The sequence below is a fragment of the Macrosteles quadrilineatus genome, unplaced genomic scaffold (genome assembly GCF_028750875.1).
Source record: "Macrosteles quadrilineatus isolate MER2022 unplaced genomic scaffold, UCM_ALF_1.0 Scaffold_9__3_contigs__length_116548681, whole genome shotgun sequence".
Classification (NCBI taxonomy): Eukaryota; Metazoa; Arthropoda; class Insecta; order Hemiptera; family Cicadellidae; genus Macrosteles; species Macrosteles quadrilineatus.
In genome coordinates, this window is record NW_026542602.1 from 63,366,770 (window position 1) to 63,393,539 (window position 26,770).

Below are 26,770 nucleotides of genomic sequence, written 5' to 3' on the forward strand. Positions count from 1 at the left end.
GTAAACATTACGACCCAAACAGAGCTCAAACTATTTTTTAGTGACAAAATACACTTGAAATGTTGACTTTTTTATCTGCTTGGTCTGATTTCTTACAATAAGCTGCCATGGAACAACCTGGACAAAATAGCAATTATGATAATCATCAAAAGCGATTAACACTAAAGTGATTACTTAACACAATTCAAAATATATTTTTTTCAACTACCAATATTTTATGCATCACAATATCAACCCCAAAACTATAGTCCGTCCGTTTGGCTATGATGCCCAGCGGATTAGGGACCTTCTCGGAACTCAACTCACCCTATTCACCCGTTTGTCGGGCTGGCCGGAGACAAACAGTGACTCACCCACTGTCGCAGTCCCACAGATCTGTCATTTTTTATTGTTTTAAGTTAAAATAAATATTTCTTTATGAATTTGAGTTCTACATGAAATTCCAAAAATAATGAGCCCAAACACAAAGTGGATACTTAATATCTACGATCTGAAAGTATTACAATTACTCTGTATCGTCACCAGCTTTGTCCGACTTTCAGATCGTAGATATTAAGTATCGACCTCGTGTTTGGACTCATTATTTTTGGAATTTCACGTAGAACTCAAATATACAAAGAACAATTTATTTTTTCTTAAAATAAAAAAAGTTACAGATCTATGGGAATTGTGACAGTTAGTAGAGTGGGTCTGAAGGGTAAGGCGAGTTCCGAGAAGGTTCCTAATCCGCTGGGTATCATAGCCAAACGGACGGACTATGACTATATGCAGTTCTTCAAGGCCAAACTATCCCCATTACAAGCATTTTTTTTCCTAGGACGCTAGGCACAAGCCTGGGATTGTTTTACACATTACTTCAGGCTAGACCTAGAGTTTGCGGCATTATGACTTAGATAAAATAAATTGGTGACTTGGCGGGGATCTACCCCGGGACCTCAGGGACTCAAGTCCCGCGCACTAACCACTACGCCAGCTCGCTCCCCACATTATAAGCATTAGATTTACTACCTATATTTACTTTATTATTTGATCTAAATAATAGTCTTTATAATAATAAGTCTTTTAGACACAACAAAAATTGTATTTGTAAATTTCACTAAGTTTGGAGCAAGGTAACGTACGATTATGTTAATACATACTTAAATTAATTATGAAGTTTGAGAAACCTTGTTATTACAAATCTATAATATAAAGTTGTCTGAACAACTTCCTGTACATAGGCTATACTTGATTATTACAAATTTTAATGTAAAAACTGAAGATATTCTGATTGGTATTGATACTTACTCTGCTGCTGGACTTCTCTGTATACTTTATTCCAAGCTGAAAAAAATAAAAGCTTAATATTATTTACCTTCTACCATTAAAGACTTCTATACAATCTCTTATTAAAGGAGAATCAATTTCCACAATTATTTTATAACATCGAATTTACATTTTGTAATTACAATATACAAGAAGGGTGAGGTTCATTTGTCCGAGTTTTAAGTTGCCAGAGTTTTCAGTTGTCCGAGTTTGTTATAAATTACAAAATATTAGGAACATAAGTTGTCTAAGGTTTTAAATTATTAAAAAAAAAGTTGAAATATCATTTGTCCAAGTTTTCAACTGTCCTAGTATCATCAGTGCCAAAAGTGACACTGCCGCCGAAGCGCTAGTACAGTCTGCACAAGAAGTATTATTACTTCTTATGACCTACACCGTGCTCGCCGTCAAATACATTACCCCAGAATAGCTAGGTAACCTAACCTAACCTAACCCGATAATTAAGTGAGAAACTAAAGTTGAACTTGAAGAAATGCCGCATTGGCGCAATGACGGTGCGTTTGGGGGGGGGGTTAGATTTGGTAGTGGCGCTTTGCCAATGTCTACCTGGCCCTAGTGGCGCAATCCCGGTGGACCGAACCTAACATAACTGTCCGTTCGACAGCGAACGCGGTGTCAGTCTAATTACTTCTTGCGCGGACTGTTCTTGCCTTCGGCTGCGGTCTCACTTTTGATACTCGGACTATCATGGGCCTTGCACTCCAGCTAAGCCACACATTAGCAAGCTCAATATGGGCTGCACATTCGCAGCATTTGCTGGATTCAAACCCGCGTATGCAGAAAGACCTCAATGCTACACTTCTCAGTGCAACGCCTTAGCCAACTGAGCTACCATACCATCATGGGCCAATAGGTAGATTGTCACTATAAGCACACATAGGTTAGATTCGACGTACTACTTGAGGACAAGTGGTTAGCATTACAACTATCTTATGGCAAAATTCATACTAAAGTAAGTCGTCGTTAATGGGTTTTCAAAGTTGAAAAACAAGAATACCTTATCCTCCCTTTATTTTCCCCGGTCAAGGTACGACAACTAGTATCACATGCAATCTTCTGCAAAATGGAGTTAAACAAAAGACAACTAGGAACAACTCCCCGCCACCTGTAATCCATTGTTTAACTTAAAACACTTACAGTCACAGATGTATTTGATGAGGTCTTCGTGCTGGGAATGAGGTATGTCTCTGGACCTCTGAGGCGGAGGACCACGCTTACCATTCATGGCGTGCATCCTGTAAAAGACACAACATGTGGCTTAGTTTAGCACAGTTCTTTTAATGTGCTTCAGCAGTACATTTGATGATTAACTTACGTCTAGGTTGAATTAGCAAAGGATATTTTAGAGCTAATTCGGTAAAAGTTCAACCAATTAAAATAAAAAACTCTGCATTGGCCTAACTTTTGTAAATGCCATATTAGGTTATCTAAAAATGGTTACTAAGAGAGGTAGTATAAGTTAGTAGGATGAAAACCAAACAATTACTGACCATAAATGAGTAGGCCTATAGATTATAGGCTACTTGTAGTTTGTTAGTATCTAAATAGCCTACCCCTTATGGCATTGGCATGCCCATCAAATCATAGGCAAAGAGAATAAACTTTAGGGCCTACCTAATTGAACTTGAGTGAACCAAGCACTTTGATAAACATTGTTCAGACAGAACTTCGATAAACGACTCCACTGGTTGAATTGATAAGGTTTTTTTCTACAGTTAACGATCTTGGAGATATTCACAGTTAGGTACAATTTATGCCTAATAAATTGGATTTAAAACTACTGAGTAGCCTACTGAGTGGGGCAATGAGAGCACCCCAATATTCTTTTCCGTCACATGATAAGTTCACATGAGAACGAATGAACAGCTGTGTTTATAACATCAATTAAACTAATGTCATTATAGTAAACATTGTGCTACATTATGGGGTTATTAACACTGTGATTTTGCTGTGGAAACCTATTTAAAAAATAGTGATTCTTATGCTAACACCCAGAGGTGATGGACCAAGGACATTCCAAGGAGATGATGGTGATGGACATTCCATCCTTGGTCGACACGGCGCTGTTCCAGATTGGAAAACTATAGGAAACAGGGTAAAACTATTTAGGATTTAACAGCTTAAACCTTGAAAAAATTAATCGGTGGAAGCCGAAAAACCCTTCGTACACCAGCAAATGTTAAAAGAGTGTGAGTCACAGTAAGTACCGGTAACTAACATAAAAGTCCAAAGAGGTTTGTCAGGAAACTTTCAAATTTTTAAACCTTGGTTATTTTCTTTCTTTTGGGACTCACTCTAACTAATTAAAGGTCAAGGTTTTTCAAAGTCCCCCTTAGACATTTTCTTGAACTGAAGCTAAGTAGCCTAAGTATTGTCCAGGAAATTAATGTTAATTACTTACTCCTGAAGAAATGCTGGAACGACTAAGTTATTGGATGGAATTTTCATGGGACCAAAAAGGAATGACAAGAAGAACAAGGACATTGATTTCAAGAAATGGAATAACTTATGACTTAAGCTTGAGTTACATTAAAGTTAACTTTTCTCGTCCCTTTTTTATGACCACGTTCGTTTCCGGTATATGACCTTAAAACTGTCGTGAGTGTGAAAGAGTCCTTTATCTCGTGATTTATCTTACTATGTTACGCGGCCGTATTTTCCCACAAAAAAGGGCCAGCAATCGATCTTTTAACGTGGTTTTTTTTCCATTTTACACTCCTTTTGTATGGCCAAAATTCATTCCTGGTACAGTATAGGTCTATATGACCTAGATACTGTCGTGTGTGTGAACATGTCTATTAACTTATTACATGACTAAGTTAACTTATCTGGGTAATTCCGCTGCACGGCCATATTTTTCTGCAAACTTATCAGCAATAGATTTTTACAAGCACACACACTATTTATTGCTGAGTAATGCCAAGTTCAAACCATTCATCTAAGCCTAAGCTGTGTTTTGGTTACGGAGTTTACATATTTAACTTATTTTAATGCAACACAACGGAGGGTGAAACAAAAACAAAATACTGACCATAGGCTAAATAACTTAAGTTAGATATGGATTATACTTTGTGGTATCTTAATGCCCCTTATAACTAGCAGTGGGCCCTAAAAGAACTATGCCTAACTGACTTAAACCCTTGTAACTTAGGCCTACTTATTTATATTTGATAGATTACAAGGGCAAATTTTAAATGTTAGCTTAACTTAATATACAGAAACAGCTGGCCTATCATACATTTAAGTGTAGTTATTTCAAGCAAATTTAACATTATAATTCAAAAAAAGTTTAGAGGACCACTATTGTGGAGTTCATAGGCTAGGCCTAAGATATTACATCCCAAAGAACAACAAAGCCATAACTTAATTGTCAACTGGAGATAAAATTTATGACTTACCTATCCATTCCCTGGTCGTTTCTACTCATTATCAATGCTAACAGAAAACGATCACTTTTTTAATAATAATTATTGTAGTCTTTAAAATTTAATCCGAAAGTCAGGCTAATGTTAGATTAATTTGACAACTCAACTGCAGTCCTGGACTGCAGGCAGGTTAGCAGGTTGGTATTTTGTTCTGGTCTGCTGAGTGGTCTAGGCTTGGAGCTGGAGGATGGAATCTGGATTTAGATGTTGATTTGTTGAGTTTTGGTGGGAGGGGGGAATATGTCTTACATCCAGGAAAGCAGAAACTCGTTTTTTAGCCAAGCAAACTAATGGTTTCATGGGGGTTTTTGTTTTGTTATAACAAAAAACTGAAATGAATTTATTATTATTATAGTAAAGGAAATTGTATAAAACATGTGAATGTCCAGAATGTTTCCATTTGTTATTTTTTTATACAAGCTACTTAGAGTAATCAGTTGCGTTTTGTTACTCTATGCTTGACTGACGGCTGCAAAGACAGTAGTACCAACATATAAACTTCATAAAACTGTCACTTTGCTAAAAAACAACAGAGTACTCGACTACTGTGGTAAATACAAGACCCCTTGTCAAGCCGATTAAAGGTGTGGTTAGTCATCTTTTGAAGTGAAATAATTTTATCAGAACACCAATGTCTGAAAAGCATAGTTTTTTCTTGTATCCCATTACTTGCCACGCGTGGAACAAAGATAGAACTCGTAAGTTTTGAAGTATTTCATTATCAAAAGTAGCGTAGACGGTGTGAGACACTCCTAGGCTAGTCATTCACTAGGCATATTCATGTTCCTGTCGTATCAGCCTGCTGAAATATTTTTGCACATCATTTTTAACAATGTATTAGTCTATTAGTCATATTTGCTAAATTTTGACTTGGTCTTAGGAAAATTGATATTTTTCCCCTTAAATAAGCCTTTCCTAAATTTCATTTAGATTTACAGTGTTTTAAACTTGATAGATGTGTAAAGGCTTGAATATTATTAAGCTATAATTTTCTAAATTCCACACTAAATAACTTTTCAAGTTTTCGTTTGAGGTTATGTTAGGTTAGAATAGCTACCTACTTAGTTATTTTGTTCGCAGAGGGTACGCATCCGGAAACCGGACGTAGATTAGGCGTCCGGCAGTTACTGACATAACCTAACCTAACCAACCAAATTTGCTGATAGGCTAATGAAAAAATCGAATGAAGGTTAAATTCAGCCGAGCACTCTATCCACTACCACCACGAACACCGATGGCTGTACATCGTATCATTGTGGCAATGGCGTTCCGAGCCCCCACAACCCGGGGACAAGTATTGCAAGCAAATACTGCAAGAAACACCCATAAAATAGAGAATTGCAGAATTAACTTTTCTTTATCCTGAGACCTACTGTAGCTTATACTTTTTGTTATCAAAAGCCTCCAGTTACCGTATATGATAGGTACTGGTAGTTTATTTATTTGTTAGCTATTAAACCTGTTTGGATTGGGGTATAAGGGTATGATTGTATTTTAAATATAGCCTACCTTGTTTGATGCAGAAATTGCCCTTTCTCCAAACAACCATGAGGTCCATATTTATCAGCGTAATGGAAACGACTGGATACTCCTTGATGTGCTCAATCAACACGATCTTAGAGTGACTGGCATCGATTGGGCTCCTAACTCCAACAGAATCGTCACCTGTTCAGCGGTAAGCTGTAGGCCTACCATGAAATTCTGACCAATAAGTTGGATTTCGTCTAGTGCATGCTGTTCCACCTAAGTCTATTTTAAAACTAACCGTGTGTTACAGGCCATGGTAGTGATGAAACGAGTCGAATACTTTCCCGACTCGATACCGCAACTACTCAAGTCGGTACCCGAGTACTGGACTCGATTCTTACCTATATAGTACCGAAGCTCTGTTGACTCGTAGCTGAGAATTTTGGAAATATTTTTATTGATTCAAGTCCCTTTACTCGAGTCAGAAGTCAGACAGACTTGGTTCGGACTCGTTTTGTACTCTGTCTGTCTGTGTAGATTTAAGATGAGAGCGAGATCGGTTATTCATCTCACATTGAGTTAATAATTAATTATGGATTTTATTGGTTATTATAAAACTTTGTTGGATTAACAAAAGAGATTTAATATTAATAATAAACAGTATCCTGACTTAAAGCCATTGACTCGAGCGCTATGTACTCGTAGCGGATGGTTTTGAAACTATATAATATAGGCTATCTTGAACAGTCAACAACAGTGTAGTATTATAAACTGTCAAGCACACAAGCGCTGTCGACTCGTAGTGGCAAAATCTGGAACAACATTAAGTCTCGACTCAAGTAGACGATTATTAAATGCACCCAACCCAAGCGCTATGGACTCGTAGCGGCAAATCTAGTAAGCTTTAGTTCACGAGTAATAGTACTTGAGTATCGCCGATTTGGTATCGAGTCGCAAGTACTCGACTCGTCACATCACTAATCCATGGTCTTAGTCATGGTAAGGCTAGTGTACAAATGTTTTTATCTATCCAATTAATTTTTCTATCTGTAAATACCCCCGCCGCAGCAAACCTGCAGACTTAGCGAATTTCCATCTGCCTGATTGGATTTAAACTAAAATGTCTCCTTAAAAATATCATATTTATTCCCTATTTAAACAGAATTAGGCCTAGTTTAATGAGTACTTAGGTTTGCTGCAACAGGGAGGGTAAACAAGTTTTTTTAAATGTAAAATATTAAAAGGTACTGTGGTTTGGTAAGAAATTAATGTATTTTCCAAATTTGATCATATAACAAAAGAATAACATGGGAATTTTAAAATTACAATTTTTTTAATTTTCTCCGTAACAATTAGGCGCATAATAACGCTTCAATATACTAAATTATTTGTTTTTTTAAGCTCTACAAAATGGTTTGAAAAGAAATTGTGAAATTTTGTGTTTTTAGGATCAAAATGAGAAAAACCTATTTTTTCCCCATAAAACCCCCCATAAACCCCTGTTCCCATAGTCCTATCATGCTGGTTCGCGAACTCATTCAAGTTTATCCGCCTTACACCTTCAAACCAAATTTTATCAAAATCGGACAAAAATTACTCAAGTTATCGTGCGGATGGACACACATATATATATATACTATCTGTAACCCGCGGGCTTTGCCCCGTTTAACTTCTTAATTTTCAAGATTATCTCGTTCGCATGGCTCAATCACGTCCTGGTTGAAGTTTGTTCGCTACGCTCACTCACCTTTAGGTTGGGGCTCGTTCGCTACGCTCACTCACCTTTGGGTTGGAGCTCGTTCGCTACGCTCACTCACCTTTAGGTTGGAGCTCGTTCGCTGCGCTCACTTGCCTTCAGGTTAGCTCATTCGCTACGCTAACTCGCCTCCAGGTTGAAGCATAATACAAATTTGAACGAATGGTGTTTTTGGCCTCTGGGGACATCAAAATGAAAAAGTAAATCAGTCCCGGGCTTAGGTCTTACCATGAGACCTACGGTAATAGCTACTTCCCTATAGGGAAATTCGCTAAAACACAATATTTTACAGGACCGCAATGCCTATGTTTGGACCCTTAGTGACGATGGTAAATGGAAACCAACTCTAGTGTTACTGAGAATCATCAGGGCTGCCACCTGCGTCAAGTGGTCGCCCAAAGGTGAGTAAACAATTATTTTACCATTCCGCTTAGGCTGACTCAAATTAATATTTCTTTTTTGTCCTTTGAACTCAAGAAATTAGAGACTATTCATTAGGTATGCCTATTTGCACTTGTTTTTCCATTATCTTACGAACACAAACAAGTTCATCCAAAATATTGTTTGTATAAGGTTTTTGGTAGCTTATAAGCCTACACATAGCAAGATGGTAAGTATACACAAGTTAAAATGTTACAAAACCCCTGATTAAAGGCCTATCTCACATAGAATTTACTACTGTCATTTTTCTCCTGAGTCATAAACCGGTTATTTTAGGAGAGTTTCTCTCACATACAGTTTATCTTTTATGAGTTCATGGCCAAACTTTGGAGTGGGTAGGTAATTTCCCAAATGTGTAAACATTTATCCTCAAACTAATCATACATGTGTTAATATCATAATCATATAGTTTTTGTCCAAACAGAAAACAAGTTTGCTGTCGGCTCAGGAGCAAAACTTATCTCTGTTTGTTACTTTGAGGGGGAGAATGATTGGTGGGTGTCAAAACACATCAAGAAACCAATCAAATCTACTGTAACGGCTCTCGACTGGCATCCCAACAATTATCTACTTGTGGTTGGCTCCACTGATTTTAAGGTGAACCACTTATAAAACCAAAGAAGAAACATTCTTCTTTTATTTTTTTCATTTTATTTATTTATTATCATCACGTTACATCAATGATTGACAGGTGATTTGTCATCAAACTAAAATCTATTGTAAAAATTGTCTTGGTGCTTAAACCAAGAAGAATGTTGATGTACCCATTGTTCTTAAATGGAGAGTTATGAGGTTGTAACAAAAGTTTGACAAAAATGTTGAAATTAGGCTGTTAACCTAATTATAAATAACACCACAGCTGCTAATTTTTATTATTTTTGTCTCAACTCTACATTGTCGGACCCTAGGCTCTACCACATTACATTTACCAGGCTAAGCCTACAGGGTCGCGGTATTATCTCTTACTTAAAATACACAGTGATTGGCAGGATCACCCGAGACCTCAGGATCAAAGTCCTGCACTCTATTACTGGACCAGCTCGCTCCTAGATATACATTACAGTAGACTCCTGGTCATTGGTGGGCCAATAAAGAAATTTGAACTATCAAGAAATTCAATTTATTGGGAGAAAAATAAACTAGGCCTATTCAAATCACAAAGAGTTTTTTTTTCTTAATAACTGTACGAGGTGTTAGCCCGTCCTACGTACGGGAATTCAGTAGTCAGTTAAAACCATGTACAATTCAGATCAGCTAGTTTACACAAATAAAGGCAAAGTTTCTTGCAGTTTTAATGTGAAAAATCATCTTGTAAACAAATGTTGTGTGACCAAATATGTTTTTATTCCATCTTACGCCTATACGATATGCATTTTAAATCCGATAATTTTACAACAAAACAGCAATTCTGCAATTTTTACGATGTGAAAAGCGTTGAAGTGATATTTGCAGCCGATTCGCACAGACGCACACGTAATAAGTAATAAGTAGCTGATTAGTAGTGAGAGAGTATAAGTCAGTTGAGAAGTGTATAGACCTAGTCAACGATACCACCTTCAATAGCATACCTGCCTCTTCCATAATTATTACCACCAAAATACAACTACTATACACAATTTGTATAGTAGTTGTATACTTATAGTAAGTATACATAACATAATTATATTATAAGTATATTATACATAAGTATATTATAACACTTATAGTAGTCTATTTACAAAAAAATTGTTTGCTTTTTGCTGATTCTTGCGTCATTGATGACATTATAACAACTACTGTGCTAACAAGGATGTACAGTTTCCTGTTATGTAGTTATGTCATGAAGGAATCTCCCTTTGAGTTTTGAGTGTTTAGCCGACGAAACTTTGAATTACTGCATGTTCCAAATCGGCCTGCCCTCTGCTTGACTCCGAAATACTAAGTGTATAAAAATTACATGGTAAAACTTTGAAATGGCAAGAGATTCTCTACGCACTGAGCTTTTATTTTTAGTTATTGTAAGTTTTGATTTATTGAGTGTTTTTAAGTAGACTGTACTGCATACCTGGGTTCATAGGTATGAACATAATTCTTGTAATAGTTCAGTAAATATTTACTGTACTATTACAAGAATTATGTTTGTGACTACTTTATTTGTTGCGTTGTTGTTTTTACCAAGTTATAAACTCTCAACTTCAAATAATGTGTTTGTGTAATTGTTGTAAAAACTATAAGATATTTTTCTTAGGTCAAGTTCTACAGCCACTTTTGGGCCCTCAATGTTCATGTGGAGTACCCTAGGTACTGTTATCACATTGTCATGCTAAGGGTGTGAATTGTGAAGTACACTATCATATCGACTCAATGCAGTAGCCAACTCTGTACGATTTGCCCTGATTGAAAAAATCACAAATTGTCCATCCTCCACATTTATCTTAGCCTATAATTCGCTTGTCGACAGGTTAGAGTGTACTCTGCGTATGTGAAGGATATCGACGAGTCTCCCCCCGCCACCCCTTGGGGTAAAACTGCGGCCATTGGTCAGATGCTAGCCGAGTTCCAGAACTCTAGTTTTGGTGGTGAGTTTTTTTTTTTTTAATTATTGGTCTGTGCTTATAGATATTTTATTAACATTTCAAGCACTATGCTTCTACATTCTTGTGTTTGTAAAATAAATAAAAAATAATTAGTTTATGTTGTAGACCTACGACGGCGTAGAAGGGCCATGGAGTAACATTTTTTGTGTGTAAAATTCTGACTTTAATCTCAACCAGTAAGTAGACTTAAGTACAACCAACCGAGACAGTATGACCAACATAACGGCACAAGCGGCGATCTTGGATGGGACGCTTTTCTCTTATGTTCAACCAGAGAGTAGTGACTCCAGTCTATCTATTCATCTCTATGGTTATAGTAGCCTACTTACAGAGTTTGGTGGTACCTAATTTAACACTCAAAACCAGATGATTTAAACAGGAATTGAGCTCCAGTTGTAAAAGCGCTTGCAATAAATACAAGTCAACATTTTGATATTTTAGGTCAAAACTTTGAGAATAAAAGTCAAAATTTTGAGATTAAGAGTCAAAATTTTGAGATTAAAAGTCAAAATTTTCTACAAAAAAAATGTTACTCCATGGCCCTTCTACGCCGTCGTATAGACCTGACTTTTCTTCCCCATAGAATTATACTATAAAGCCACACCTTAAATGAGATAGCCCACCTAATTAAATGGAGTGGGTTTAAAATTATATCCTCACTCTATAGCAATAGCTAAACCATCAGCTTGGTTCAAAAAGAGTTTTATTCCTATTACACTATTGATATTGATTCCTTTTTCAGGCAAAGTTAGTACTTGTGTCTTCAATCTTTTAACCAAACTAATCAATAGACATGAAAATAAAACAATAAATTTAATTTAAGATGTTAAAAAACTTTTACTTTCTCCCCCTAAACATATTGTATAAAGAAAGTATTGTTTTCATAAAAAAAATTTATTTGAAGTAGTAGTTTTCAAAGCTATGTCTGTATGTGTGTGTGTGGATGTGTACAAAGGCTACAGACCACACCTTTTATTTTCATGTGTTGAAATTTGGATTTGTAATAGTGATTTTCTACTACAGAATGTGTCATATTGCTGATACCGTTTATTCAAGTAGCGAAGGCTATACAATTTCCTTTATTGTTGTCTAGGAGGATGGATCCATAGTGTAAGTTTCTCTGGTTGTGGCACCAGAGTGTGCTGGGTCTCGCACGATGCTTCAGTGTGTGTGGCCGATGCTAACCGCAACAATGCCGTGTCCAAACTGCGGACAGATCATCTGCCGTTCCTCTCCTGCGTCTGGGTCGGGTCCAACACCATTGTGGCTGCGGTAAGAACCTTGAGTGTACAAATTAAGGGTCTTCTGTCCAAGTTGGAACTCATAGGTTGCTTTTCAAGGTAGCCTATAGACTTACCTCTTTCTTGAGGCATCTTGTTTGCGTCAAATCAAATGTTTCATTTTAATAATGATTACTTTGATTCTAGTCTGTTAACACTAATCATGCAATCGTTTGTATAATCTCTCGATAATAATTTTACCGACTGCCCAAAACCTTAATTTCATTTTTCATTGAACTAAATACATTTTTAACTTTTACTTGCACTAAATATTGTGATAACCCTTCTGATATTGACTTTCTGGTGACTCATATTTTTTGTAAAAGAAATAGGCTTACTTCCGAATTTTGTTTTCTTCAAGACTCTTTTTATTGTTTCCAGGGTCATGGATGCTGTCCTATGATTTATTTAGTTGACGAATCAGGACATGTACAACATGGAGGGAAGCTGGATATGTCGACAAAGAAAGAATCAACTGGTCTCAGGTACATTGTCTCTCATAATCACTAAAGAACTTAATGAATAGTCCAAGTACTGTAATGAAATCAATACTGAATTTGAAATCCTACTTGTCTTGGCGTTCAAGACTGATTGCAACCTTTAAAAATCCAAATGTACCCAAGAAATTATAACAATATGCGTACAGTTGACCAAATGTCAGTAACATTAATGCATTCAAGTCACATGTTACTGACTTGTTTCCTGACTGATTTTTTTTGTTTAAATAGTGCCAGTTTTGTAACTGCCGTTCTACTTCTTCCTTCTGAAGAAACCCTTGTTAGGGCGAAATATTAACTTTATTGTGTTGTGAACTTTCTTTATACTTCCAACTTAAACTACCTGGAACTCTTTTCTTGAGTTAACTTATTCGGCTAGGTTTGGGTCAGCTAAGAAATGTAGCCACTGGCCTCAGTTTTGGGCACATTTTCCCTACATTTCAATAATGTTTGGTTATGTTTTCAGTGCGATGAAAAAGTTTCAAAGCTTCGACAGGAATGCGAGGTCGGAGAATGTGGACACAGTTCTAGACACGATACACCAGAACGCCATCACATGTGTGTGCATTTACCAAGGCGTGAAGGGGAACGCAACCAAAGTGTCCACCAGTGGCAATGACGGACAACTGGTTATTTGGGATCTTCAGGTAATAATCGCCACCAGTTCGTAACTTATACCTAAATCGAATCTTTGCTGTCGTAGAATACATCATGATAAACAAGGATTCAAAATCTCTGTTGTATATTAAATAATTTGCCATACGCTTTACGTTTTATCTCAGAGATGCTGTAAAGTCCTAGTGATGTTTAGGTTTAGGAGCTTTTCAAGGAACTTTTACTTTGATTCTGAAGTAGACATCTCATATATTCCAATTATAGACTAGCTGTCCAAAATGTTAAATAGAACAAACCACTTACAGATTGTAATACTTGTTAAAAAAATACTATTTAATTTTCCTTTCAGTTTTGCAATTACAGAGAATAAAAAAGCCGTAAAAACCTTTTTCCTGGTATTTACTTATCATACCGACCACACCAATAAATCGACTTCCAAATAACAATTTTAAATAACAAAATCTTCCTAACCTAACTTAACCACACTAAGGTTAGTTGGATTAGGTTAATTGGTGTTGTCGGTATAATATATAAGTACCTTTTTCCTTTGTGGTCTATGTTAGAGGTCTACCCAGACCTCACAAGTGCTTCCAAAATGTTCCTTTTAGCGAATTTCCCATATAGGGAATAAGCTATTACCGTAGTACTCATGGTAAGACCTGGACGCGGGACCGATTTTTTTTTTCGTTTTGAGGTCCCTAGAGGCCAAAAACACCATCCGTTCAAATTCATATATATATATATATATATATTTATATATTTATATATATATTTGTTAAGAAAACTGTAGTGATTAGGGCTACTATTTTGATATATAAAAGCATTATTAAAAACTAAGTACCCTTTTTTTAATTCATTTTATTTAACAACGACGATTATGCCATAGTCATGTTGTTTTTATATCTAACAAAATCTGATTTTAATAAAAAATGATTTTGTTAGATATAAAAACAACATGACTATGGCATAATCGTCGTTGTTAAATAAAATGAATTAAAAAAAAGGGTACTTAGTTTTTAATAATGTTTTTATATATATGTGTCCGTCAGCACGATAACTCGAGCAAAAATGATCCGATTTTGATGAAATTTTGTACAAACGTGTAAACCTACGTTTATTCGAACGAATTCGCGATCCAGCATGATCGGACCATGGGAACGGATGTTTACGGGGGGTTTTATGGGGTAAAAATAGGTTTTTCCCATTTTTGACCCAAAAAACATAAAATTTAGCAATTTATTTCCAAACCATTTTGTAGAGCTTCAAAAAACAAATAATTTAGTATATTGAAGCGTTATTATGCGCCTAATGGTTACGGAGAAAATTCCAAAAAATTGTAAATTTAAAATTCCCATGTTATTCTTATGGAGAATGAGTAAACTGTTGTAGTTTGCTTGTTTATGAACATATTTTGATCAAATTTGGAAAATGTTTTTATTTCTTACTAACTATTAACATTTTACAAAAAAAAAAACAGTTTTACCCTCCCTGATGCAGCAAACCTAAGTACTTGTTAAACTAATTCTATTTAAATCGGGAATAGATGTTATATTTTTAAGTAGACATTTCAGTGTAAATCCAATCAGTCAAATGGAAATTCGCTTAGTCTGCAGGTTTGCTGCGGCGGGGGTATTTATATTTGGTGGTCGATTAAATAAAAAAAATCTAAAACCAAAAGATGGCATATTTACAGATATTAATATAACATGCCTACATTATTTAACTCAATATTGATATTTTGTTTCAGTCTATGGAAGGAGGGATGCAAGGACTGAAAATCGCATAAGTATAATTATAAGTTAAGCTTTACAATTAATTTTTCAATTCTGAAGTCTGTAGGCATATTATTATATTTTTCTGAACATTGGTTTAAAACCTGAGTACCGGTATGATAAAATAATTAAAGCTAAAAGTTAAGTTTTACTTCACATGTTTCATGATGGAATTTTTAATTTTCACTCACCACATCAGTTAAATAAATCTCATTCTGGCAAAACTAATTGCAATTTTTCAACTCAAAAATTAAAAATTCTGTTTTAGTTAGCAAATAAATTATTAACATAGATTAAATAAAAGTATACGAAAAATTTTATTAAATTTGAGTGTTTTATCTTAGTTGTTAAGAAAAATCACCCATCACTCTATACTACAAAAAGTATGTTGCCTAGGCATAGAGAAAATCCAACTTAATTATTTGTTTAGTAAAAAGGAAGTCAATAATCTTTCTTTGATTTTTTATTCAATAAGACTGGAAAAGAAATTTAGGATTCAGAATTGAAATTTGCATTTTTACAAAGAGCATTTTTATACTAAATATTATTTTTGTTTGAAAATATTGTATTTTAATCATTGTTATAGTTATAATTTAGTATTGTATTATTTACACAATAAATAATTGATTTTATTGTGCATGTTTTTCTCATTTTCCCACAATTTGCCCAAGTGATTATACAGTAAGACTACATCTTGAATTAGATTGTTTCTTATTCCTTTACAAAATCTAAAAAGCGTAATGTCTGATACGCCGATACTCTGATATAAACTGGTCACAAATTTAGGTTCAATATAAAAGATTGTGTTGCATAGTAAGAAATAGTCACTTAGCCAGTCTTCGTGGGGTTTTTAAAAACTTAAATCCAAGAAACACTTAGTTGATAATTCAAACAAAATACCAAGTGACAATTTACAACTAAAATAAACAATAACACTTAAAAGTTACCTACTTTCAATTCAAAACAAACAATAGTGTTTGAATCAAAAATGTAACTTTTTTGTTTAGTCACTGAAAAAAAAAATCAAAAACATCAGTTGACCACTAGTGACAGTGAACCAACTAGATCAAAGTAAATCGACGATTGATAATTAATTTAATGCATTCAGACTGAACTGGTGCATTAACCAGCCCATAAGTCCACAGCATTTTTGTGTACTAAATGAAATATGAATAGTCACTTAGCGGCGCTCGTACTGAGGCTGATAACATCGCTGTACCACTAAGGGTTATAATGCGGAACTCTGATGGTTATCTTCAATTTTTGTGAAACAACAATACCGGAATCAAGAAAACACATTGCTTTTAACATAAACAGTTTATTATATAAAAATAGCCGTTGCTAGAGGGGCCACTGTAGCTCAATACTCTGCAACAAAACAACATAAAATACTCACTGATGTATAATATAGTCACATCTATACATAAGAGAACATACAAAAAAAACATGCAGTATTTCTTAGACAATTTAAAAATATACGTTGATGATAGTATAGTGTATATAAAAGTAACCAAATTCAAATTACAATTTTATCTTTATGGTATCTTGTGACCAACATCTAAAGCCAAATTTGTAATGAACTTGCTCCTTGTTACTATCAGTAAGTAATTTTTTATTTACATTAATTTTTGTAGATGTTTAATTTGTCATTCTAGGTTCTTGTAATAGAAACTTGTATGGTGGTAGAATTATAGCTGATTTTCTGTCGAGTCAAGTCTTTTATTAATGAATTTGACACAATACCACACAATAAGTTAATTTATCATAAATATTTATTTCAAAATGCAATTTAATGCAATGATGTAGAGTTGTGTTTATATATTACAAAACAGCTATATACATCAAAGGATGAAACAAAGAACAGAGTTTGAAATAAATGTAATCTAATCTTATTTTCTTTTTTTTAAGCACAGTAATGTAGCCTACTTATTCTGCGCATTAATCAATAGTATACACTGAACGTACTGTGACACCAGAGTGAAAAATGCAACTGTAAAGACACAAGAATCAAATTCCATGAACTAGTGACTAATTTGTCAAAGTATCGGATAACTGAGTGTCTCTGCCTATCAAGGGTCAACTAATAGTCACCTCAACATCCAGTGCCAAACAGTCAGCCGTGACTCCGCCCAGCAACTCCCCCACGCTTGGTTTGGTCCTGCCAAAGTCTCCGTGGACAAACTCCTTGATATACGTCCCCGCCTGGGTGTTCAGCTGTAGTCTGAAGTAGGTTTTATCTGTAATAAAATGCTTTGAAATAAAATCAGGAATAACTCTTAGTTTCTGCTTTGATTCTAAAAAAGATCGAAACAAAGTGTAGCTGTTCATCTACTTGGTAAACAGCTTGAAAATGAACTCGCTAGACTAAAATACGGATCATTGACAGTACAACAAGGCAACTTTTTTCTTTCAGGGGCCTAAACTTTTCCAAGGAATAATAGTTTATACAACATATTAAAACAGTATTATCAGTAAAGCAATACCAGTTATCATCTCCCGCAATCGCGGCAATACCCGTGAGCATATTTTGCGGTTTCGGCGACACTGATAATCTTTTCCCACGATCAAGACAACACCAGCCTTCGGGGACCAGTGTTCGTGAGGGGGGGGGAGGGGTGTCTTTTGGTTTACCGACATTTCCGATGACCGGGCTCCAGATTCCCAGAGGTTCGGGTTAATTCCTGGAGTTTTCCAGATAAAATAAAATTCTAATTATAATTTAAATAGATAAAATTCTTGAAGGTTTCCTGGTTTTCCTGGAGAGTAGGCACCATGTATTTGTAAAAACAAGATCCAGAGGCGAAACATGTTTGTGATTGTAGATTACATTTGTAATTGAGATATTGCTTTTGATGTCAATTTTATTTACCAAAATCAAATTTTGGATTGCACCTAAAATACATAATCAATTCCACTATTGAAACGCACACACAGCACAAATACTCACTGTCCACGCAGGTGACGTTGCTGACTTTCATCCAGTGTACAGTGCGAGGTCGGGTAGCGATGGGTCTGCGGTGTAACACCCTCACTGGTGTCTTCTGCTGCAACACCAGTGGTGTCTCGGTAGTCAATGCTGCCACTGTCGCTGCATCCGTGTCCCACGCTATACAGTACGCTGTGTACGTCTTGGTCTTGGTCTCCTCGCCCTGCTTCAGTAACTCCATGGCAGACCTGACGAAAGTTTTATACTTCACTCACAACCATGTTTGTCAACATTTAAATTAACTAGTAACTTCAACTTCTGATTAGTAGTACTTCTGTAATCCCCCAAAATGCTTAAAGAAAAAAAGTACCATATCTTGACCATGTCCTACTTCACAGGTAGAGTAAATTGATCAAATAAGCAGCCAAATAAGAAAACATGTCACTCCATTCCTATTGTTTCAAATGGAAATATACTGCCCCGTGCTAGATTCTTTCCATAGCCATTCATTAGACATACCATTTATATGTTGAAGCTGTTGTTAGTTTTAGAATCAAAATGAACATAGTTGATTTGAGCCGCCGACAGAATGCCAATTAATGTCAATTACTAATTTCTCACCAATACAGACACTTTTTAAACAAGCCAAATCAAAATAATAAATTAATGTAAAACATAATCTTTCATGTCACATTTTAAATTTAGTTACAAAAACGGAAAAAGAAAACATTGAATCAGAATCAGAATACATTGAAAACATAAAACTGCCTTACTTTGACACTAGTTTGAGGTTATGCACGCTGATCCTGCCCCCGCCTTCTTGGTTGATGTCAGCCTCTAGTTGCCCCAACTGCTCACTAGACAGCAGCACGTGGCGGGGAGCAGCCAGCTCTAAGGCGAAGGGTCGTCCGTCACCCAACATGCGGACATCCACGTCCTCTCTCCCCGAGGAAATCAGCTTACTGCCTTCCACAAACATGAGGTCATAAAATAGTAAATTGTCAAACTAACTATACTGTATATTTAATACACATAGTGATCTTATTATGCTTTCATTGAAAAAATAAGATTGTGAATAAGTTACAGTAGAATCCCTACATCCGTACACCTTAGGACCAATTTTATATCACCACATTAGAAATAGCCCATTATCCATGTATTTTATTACTCATTAATCCGCGTTCCCCACTTTAAGTAAATACCAATGTGTACACTTTTGTCAACACGCTTACGTGAGCCGCACCTGTAGTAGGATGGGACTACTATCTGTTTTAAGGACTGTTCACACGAACCACGCTTATTTTTTGGATTTAATTTTTACCTCAGAAAGCATCTATGGTAGAATGTAGTGTTGAGAGTTGTGCAGTTTTTGGTCTGAACAAGTTGAGACAGTCTTGTGGACCTTTTAGAAAACAGAAACCCCGTGTTTTGGGGAGAGAAAACGAGAACCAGAAAACTGTGAGCTAAATAGAGAGGTGGTTCTTTTCCGTTAATTCACTACCACTACTTTTTTTATTGCAATTCCGATATTTTTAACAGTTAACCTAGTCTATGAATATATCACTAGTCCAAACTAACCTAACCAACAAAACGAGCTGATAATGAAAAAAATCTGGTATTAAATAAACAGAATTTCAATAAAAAAAATAGTGGTAGTGAATTAACAGAAAGGGACCAAGAGGCTGTTGTAAAGTAAACAATCAAGATTTATCTTAGCTGATAAAGGACTTTTCCAAATACCTTGAGCCTTGGTGAGTGCCTGTACTTTGCCAGCAATCAGTTCATGAACCGACGTCTCCATTCTCCTCTCGTCCTTGACCATCCAGGCAGTCTGAGGCAGACTCCGGGTATACTTGTTGTATCTACCTTCAACACAATATTTTCTAAGCGCAAACCTTTCAACACTGTAAACTCCTTGATATGGCACAGTCTGGACTAGGGTAGTTCCAGAGTTTGGAAAATACTCAATAACTGAGCGGCAACTAACAACAGTATTAGGATAGATGGCTGTCCCAAAAATATGACATTTTCATGTTTTAAAAGTAAAAATCGGAAAAAGCTAAATTTTGCAAGTTTCAATACCCCATAACATCCCATTTTCATTACCCGAACGTGCTGGTTTACGAACTCATTCAAGTTTATTCAGCCCTTCACATTCATGACAAATGTATCGAAACCAGACTAAGTTAGCCTACTTGGGTTACGTTCACGGATACATGTATATTATGTGTGTTACAACATACATATACAATTTTGAACGAACGGTGTTTTTTTACTTCAAAATGAAAAAGAATTTCCATATTCCATCATTCCAACCTTGGGATGTAAACTTTTGATGACATAGAAAAATGATAAGGTGTAGTAGGTAGGAAATGTATTAAAATTCATTGTAGTAGCCCCAGAACTGCAATATTGACTAATTAGTTTCATTATTATAATTATTGGAACTGATGACAGGTAATATGAAACCAATTTGTAAATGTATTCTTTATTAGCTTGATTCTGTACTTACATTAGAATCAACTCTAAAACATTTACCTTATCATTATTTTATTAAGAGCATGATAGCAGTTTTTGAATTGAAAAACTTGACTAGTCCTAATTTAACTTAATACTCAATTCTCAGAAGTCAATAACAATACCGGTACAATTAAGCAAGGCCTTAAAAACAACCAAGGGTATGTGGAATTTTTTACCTCCAAGATACAAAGGTGCCTGTTCGAACATGACGGTGTTGCAGACCGCAGAATGTGTTGGGATGGTGGGGGGGACGGGGAAATGCTTAGAGAAACACTGCCTGTCCGTCGTCCCCAGTGTCACTTCCACGGCCTTGCGAGAATACAACAGCATGGGCCCTGCACAGTGGCGGAGACGCTTGGCTTTGATACGCTGGTCTTTAAAAATATCTGGCCGCATTTTCAATCTAGAATTATAAATCAAATAATCGTGATTACCATAATTCTTGAGAAGCTGCCAATCTATATCCATTACTATGCATTCTTATTCTTCTGACACTACAATGTAATGAAATTTCCCTTCCATCCCTTTTCACAAGCTATCGTTATTGATTTATTTATATACACTAAAATCAATCTTCTTCCTTTAGTACATGTAGGTTATGTAAACAATTTTCATTTTCAACACTTTTACTAATGGATTTCTTCTATTGGAAAATTCCAAACTGTTATTTTTTGTGGTCTCGGCCCTCAACATTGATAATTAATAGTGATACCACTTTATTTAACGATTCTTACATTAAATAAATTTGCAGCTAAAACATATATCAATAAAACAGATTCTTTATGTTATACAAGACTAAATTGCCTATTTTAAAATCCGAGTTACCAATCTACAAAGTCAGATTTACTTACATCTCAGATGGTTTGAAAGATATATTGAAATTCCCTATTAGAACATAGATTAGCAAACATAAATACTCACAAGCAATCAATCTCTGAATGATCGTCCTCATATTGAATATCAACCTGAATTCTCAAATCCGAGTCCACATCAAACTTCTTATTTATTCTCTGTGCAACCTTGTCAGCAAAGGCGTACTTCCACGCGTCTTTCACCCCGATAGTGACTAGACGCATGGGCAAATGTTCCTTAACATGGTCAGGATGACTGTCCAGCAGAAACACCAGCACAGCATGGGCTCTGAGATAGAAACTGACGGGGATAGAGAAAGCTATGTTAAATGTGGGATTGTCGTATTCCTCCTTTTCAACAGCTGCGACAATCTGAAATACATGGAGAACGTAGTTAACCAATTTTTAAGATTGTATACCAGTAGCATTGACTATATACAGAAGTCACATTCAACTTTTTGGATTGCCCCTAAACTGTAATAAAAGTAACAACTTTAATACTTTTTTATTAAATGGTGCCATACAAAGTAGGTATTTTAAGCCAAGTATGAATGGAGATGAGTGTAGGATGAGTGGTGCAATCTTGTAGTCTTGTTAACTACAACAAGACTAAGGCCGACATTCCTTAGACACAGCTGTTAATTAATAGACCATACAGTTAATGGTAACTAAGGGACCTACAGTTTATAGTGGAATCCGAACCCCATTTTTGCCTTGGTACATTACGAATTGGTCTAATTATCAGGATAGTACTGAGGATAGTCGTAGTACTCCAACTTACTGCATAGGTAAATTTAAATCATTCAGTATCGTGTTTGTGGAAGTTGAGAACTAAGATCTTTGAAAAAAGAATCACATTTTAGGAGAAAATTTATCTAACTAGGTAATAGAACTGAATACGGATGCTGGATGCTTACCTCATCAATGATTTTGTCGCAAATCGGAGGCTGAAGCACACCGAGGCAAGCGATGCAAGGATTACTGGCCAACTTTTTTACACCATTTGGAGCATCTTCATTAACCTTAAAATATCATCATTGGTAAAGAAAAGCCATATCACCATATGTAACTTATCAAACTACAAGATTACCAAGAATTATCTACCCTAAACTCTCTTTTCTTCTTCATCCCTCTTTAACTCCTATCTCTAATCCATTAACCCTCCAAGTGTCCATAGTTTAGGCCTTAATGTCCACCTATTTTTGGCGCATTTGCAAGGTTTTATTAAAACGGATCTGAGAAGCTTAAAACAATGTTCATTCTAATGTTCTATATACCATTTTGTTTGGAAAATCATGGGCTTCAATATTATATATAAAACATAAGGAACATTAAAAAAAAAAAAAATTTTAGGTAAAAAAAATATAATTTCGAAAATTTTCAAAAAAAAAATAAGTTTGCGCTCAATGAAATTGTATAAATTATAGGCCTATAAATATTTGAAAACAGCCACTTTGTTCTAAATTTTATGAGGATTACAAATATATAATGATATAAGGAAGTAGATTTGCAAATAAATAAGTTATGGGCAAAAAACAGATTTCAGTACATAGCGTTTAGCTAAGAATGCATAGCCTAACCATAGCTAGGAATCTGGCTGATAATTTACATCAATATCACTACCTACTTCTTCAGGATCATCAACCAGCACTTCAAAACCACTTAAATCTTCTTATAATGCAACACGTATATCACTACTTTTGATTTTTAACACTAAAACAATGATAAACGTAATAAAACACATCAGTCATCGGTCCGAGTAACCTAGCTGTTTACAAATACACGCACGTCAGCTGTCTGCTACAATTACGATCGGCTCAGAGAACGTACAGCGCTGAGACAGACCTCTGGAGAAAGCTTAGAATATTACGGAAAGAACGATACCTAACTCGATCCAGTTCAATCCGATTCAGTCAGTCATAGAGCCTTCGCCGTAAACGATGTCTGCGTGTCGAAAAATCGACAAGTAGGCCTAACACTACACAAAGTGTGCTGCTTGTCGAATTTTCGTCAAGTAACACTGGGAGGGTTAAAGATTACGTCTCTGTAGTGACAGTACGGTGTTATAAATCAATCAATGAAAATACCTTGGTTGGAAATTATAAACGGCAAGCCTAACTAACATTAAGTTAAAAATAAATAACCGGTAAACAAAATTAGGCCTACATTTAATTTATTAATCCACAAACATACCATAAAATACAACAGCTGAAGAAATTCACTTAACTACGAGCCAAAAAATCTTTACAGAAGACGTGGAAAAGATAACAAGTTCTATCCATCTTCCAAGTTCTCCTCACCATGACTGTATTTGGCCCTAAGTGTTTTGAAGTTAGGTTAGATTGGGAAGGTAAAGTTTAGGTTATAAAGAACCAACTTGTTCATTGATGTAAACTTCCAAACTGCTTTTGCACAATTATTACTATACTGCTTCCTATCCTAACCTAACTAAAAAACACTTAGCCTAATACAGTAGCGAATCTGCATAAATATCGACCTATCTTCCCTACATCTATTTTCTGTCATTAAAATGGGATTTTGAAAATTGAGAGTGAGATAGATTAGGTAAAGTTAGGTTGGATTAGCTTAGCTGAGGTTAATTTAATATAAAAAAGATTCTGAAATCAATAGGCTAACTTCCTTACTGCAGTATGCCATAAAGATTTTTACTAAATTAATAATGGAATCTCTTACTGTTTGGGTTTCCTTATTACACATATCATATGATTAATTAGTTGCCGACACATGAAATTATGCATGAGATTATGCACTATGACACATTTTTGCTTTTAATGCACTTAGTCTATGGCACATTCAGTTAGTCAGCGGACGTTGAGGGTTCAGGTGAAGGCTATGGGTGAGGACTTTCGTTTCTATTTCTCCTGTTTTACAAGAGTAATTTAAGCTTAAACATTTGTTAATAACTAATGTTGATGCAAATTAGGTTTATGCATCGTAGTGTTAAGGACCGTTTGCTTTAACAAATTGAATCGCTTTCCCATTGTGTGTGGTTTTGTTTATTTAGTATTGAATGTAAAAAACTAACAGCTGTTTCCACTCCACAAACCTTCCTCCCCTTCAGAGTTAGCCTATAGAACATGGACACGTCCGAACCTCCACCATCTGAATTAGGCCTACTTCATGAAACTGCAGTTTGTTATTAGTCCTAGTTATTTAATTAAGTGCAGTAACTTCTGGAATCTATTAGACACAAAAATGATTACATTTTCCGATTCAGGGTGTAAAAAGATTCTAGGTAGACATAACTTAAATGAATCATTGTGGCTATACAGAATACCGTAAACTTATGAAGCAGTGTTGTCCGTATTAACTTCAGTAGGATTAGCCAACTAACTAAAATATAAGTTATATAGGCCTAGGTATCCCTAAAGAGAAATAGATAAACCTACCTCTGTCTTGATGTGTCTGCCTGGTCCAAAACCTAAACTGTACAAGAATTTGTAGGCTTCAACTTTGGTTTCACCAAAAAACCTAAGGGAGCACATTTTACAGCATCCTATTGAGGATAACAGCTCATACATTTCTAAATTTTGTACATTACTCTGCACATTAGTTTCTAAGAGTTCTGTCATCTTTACATTAGTTTCTGGGAGTTGTGTCATATTTAATTTAGTTAACGTAGTCTAAACTAAACCACACCACTACTGTCAAAATTATTGACTAAGGGGCAACCCACTCAGTTTAAACATAGGCCTATCACAAAACAATTTTTTAGAGTCTAATATTCCAGCATCTCTTGAATGCAATTAAATTAGTTTTAATTCAAAATTTAAAGGCACGCCCTCATGGGAAATAAGTTGGAGTATGCTTGATCTATCTATTAAATAATCTTAACTTAACCATGTCCATACAGCTCCGGCTACGGCAAAACAGCATAACATAACCTTAAACCATGAAGTGGAAGTTAGAACATAAACAGAGCAGACCGGGGATAGCGCTGGGTTCACAACGATATGGTAGGCATTCGGATAAGAATCGACCTTGTTTTCTACCGGATGACAGACATCGACTCTTTAGTATCGGATCCGGCTATCTCATGGTGGAAGATCGAAGTACAAGTAAATTATTGCCAATGCGCTGGTGCCTTCTGCTGCTGCTTCTAACTCCTCTCCTATGCCTGTCGTCACAAACGTCATAATGTGCCCTTTACGGGAAGACCATAATTTAATTCATAATATTACAGTGAATGCAAATAAATAAATAAGTACATCATAATATCTGAACCTGGTAACTTATAACATTTGCCAATGAAAATGTTTAATCCTAACATTAAGTTACAGTAATTAAGTAGCCTACCACGGCTGATAACCAGCATGATGAATATAAGAACTTGAATAGAAGAACATCACGGAGGAATTTAAAAAATATTCCAGTAAACTTACGCAATTTCGGCGTCCTAACTTGTCTAATTCAATAACAAATTGAGCTGTCTTGGGAATACACATTTCTCAAAAAGCCCGTTTCTAGGGCTCAGATATTGCAAGGAAAGAAATATTTGAATTCTCAAACTGAACTGAGAAGAGGGCATATTTCATGAGTTGAGTACAGTACTGGGTTGTTGTATTTAGTCAAAGGTAGGCCCTGCTGGCTATTAAAACAAGCAAGCTTAAGTTTAATCCTCATACATATAAGTTATAAAACAGCCATCAGTATAGGCCTAGGCAATGTTCGGCCCAAATTTTGACAAACTGTTCAGGATTGAAAATGTGACCTCAAGATAAGTAGCGAGTTAATTTACCACTTAGCCTACTGTAAATTGAAGATTCTATTAAATTAAATAAGTTACAAAGTTAATCATCAAGCTACCTTTTAACCCAAAAAATAATAATAATAAATAAAACGGAACAAAGTTGAAATAAATTAAATAACTAAATACTAAATTAAAAATAATAAAAGAAATATTATCCTATTCGAAGGCTAGTGCTAGTTCTTAGTTTTTGTTGTCTCTCTGTCTGTCTTCTCTTTCTCTTTGTGTGTCGAGTCGAGTCGGCTCGGCTGCTCGGCTCTAGCCACGGCCGCCTTTAACTACAGGCCGCGGCCTGGTAGAATTGGCAACATCGCAAGTGGTGTTGTTCAGTGACAGATGTCCCATAAGATAACATGGCAGACAGGTGACATCAGTTCATTAATTCGCACTTTATTGATTTCATTTTTAATTTATGAACATAAATTTATTAAAATATCAACATACAGAATTGAAAATTGAAACAATATGAATTAAAATCTATATCTGTACATTTTTAAGCGGAGTCAATATTGTCATAGTTAGTAATCAATCTTTCGTAAATACAAAAATA

The 26,770-nt window shown here is 35.5% G+C and overlaps 2 protein-coding genes across 2 annotated transcripts; one reads left to right on the plus strand and one right to left on the minus strand.

Annotated features, from left to right (window-relative positions):
- Positions 1-5,281: 5,281 nt before the first annotated feature.
- On the plus strand, positions 5,282-15,792 carry LOC129002676 (actin-related protein 2/3 complex subunit 1A-B). Its single transcript, XM_054430664.1, has 9 exons — positions 5,282-5,449; positions 6,275-6,426; positions 8,267-8,375; positions 8,840-9,012; positions 10,856-10,973; positions 12,085-12,263; positions 12,653-12,756; positions 13,235-13,415; positions 15,131-15,792. The coding sequence occupies exons 1-9, from the start codon at positions 5,383-5,385 to the stop codon at positions 15,167-15,169; spliced, it is 1,122 nt and encodes a 373-aa protein (XP_054286639.1). The 5' UTR covers positions 5,282-5,382; the 3' UTR covers positions 15,170-15,792.
- Positions 15,793-16,404: 612 nt separating this feature from the next.
- Positions 16,405-25,351, minus strand: LOC129002774 (tRNA pseudouridine synthase Pus10). Its single transcript, XM_054430820.1, has 9 exons — positions 24,863-25,351; positions 22,370-22,474; positions 21,523-21,824; positions 20,778-21,004; positions 19,822-19,947; positions 18,855-19,047; positions 18,103-18,329; positions 17,247-17,392; positions 16,405-16,523 (listed from the first exon to the last, which is right to left on the minus strand). The coding sequence occupies exons 1-9, from the start codon at positions 25,073-25,075 to the stop codon at positions 16,497-16,499; spliced, it is 1,566 nt and encodes a 521-aa protein (XP_054286795.1). The 5' UTR covers positions 25,076-25,351; the 3' UTR covers positions 16,405-16,496.
- Positions 25,352-26,770: the final 1,419 nt, after the last annotated feature.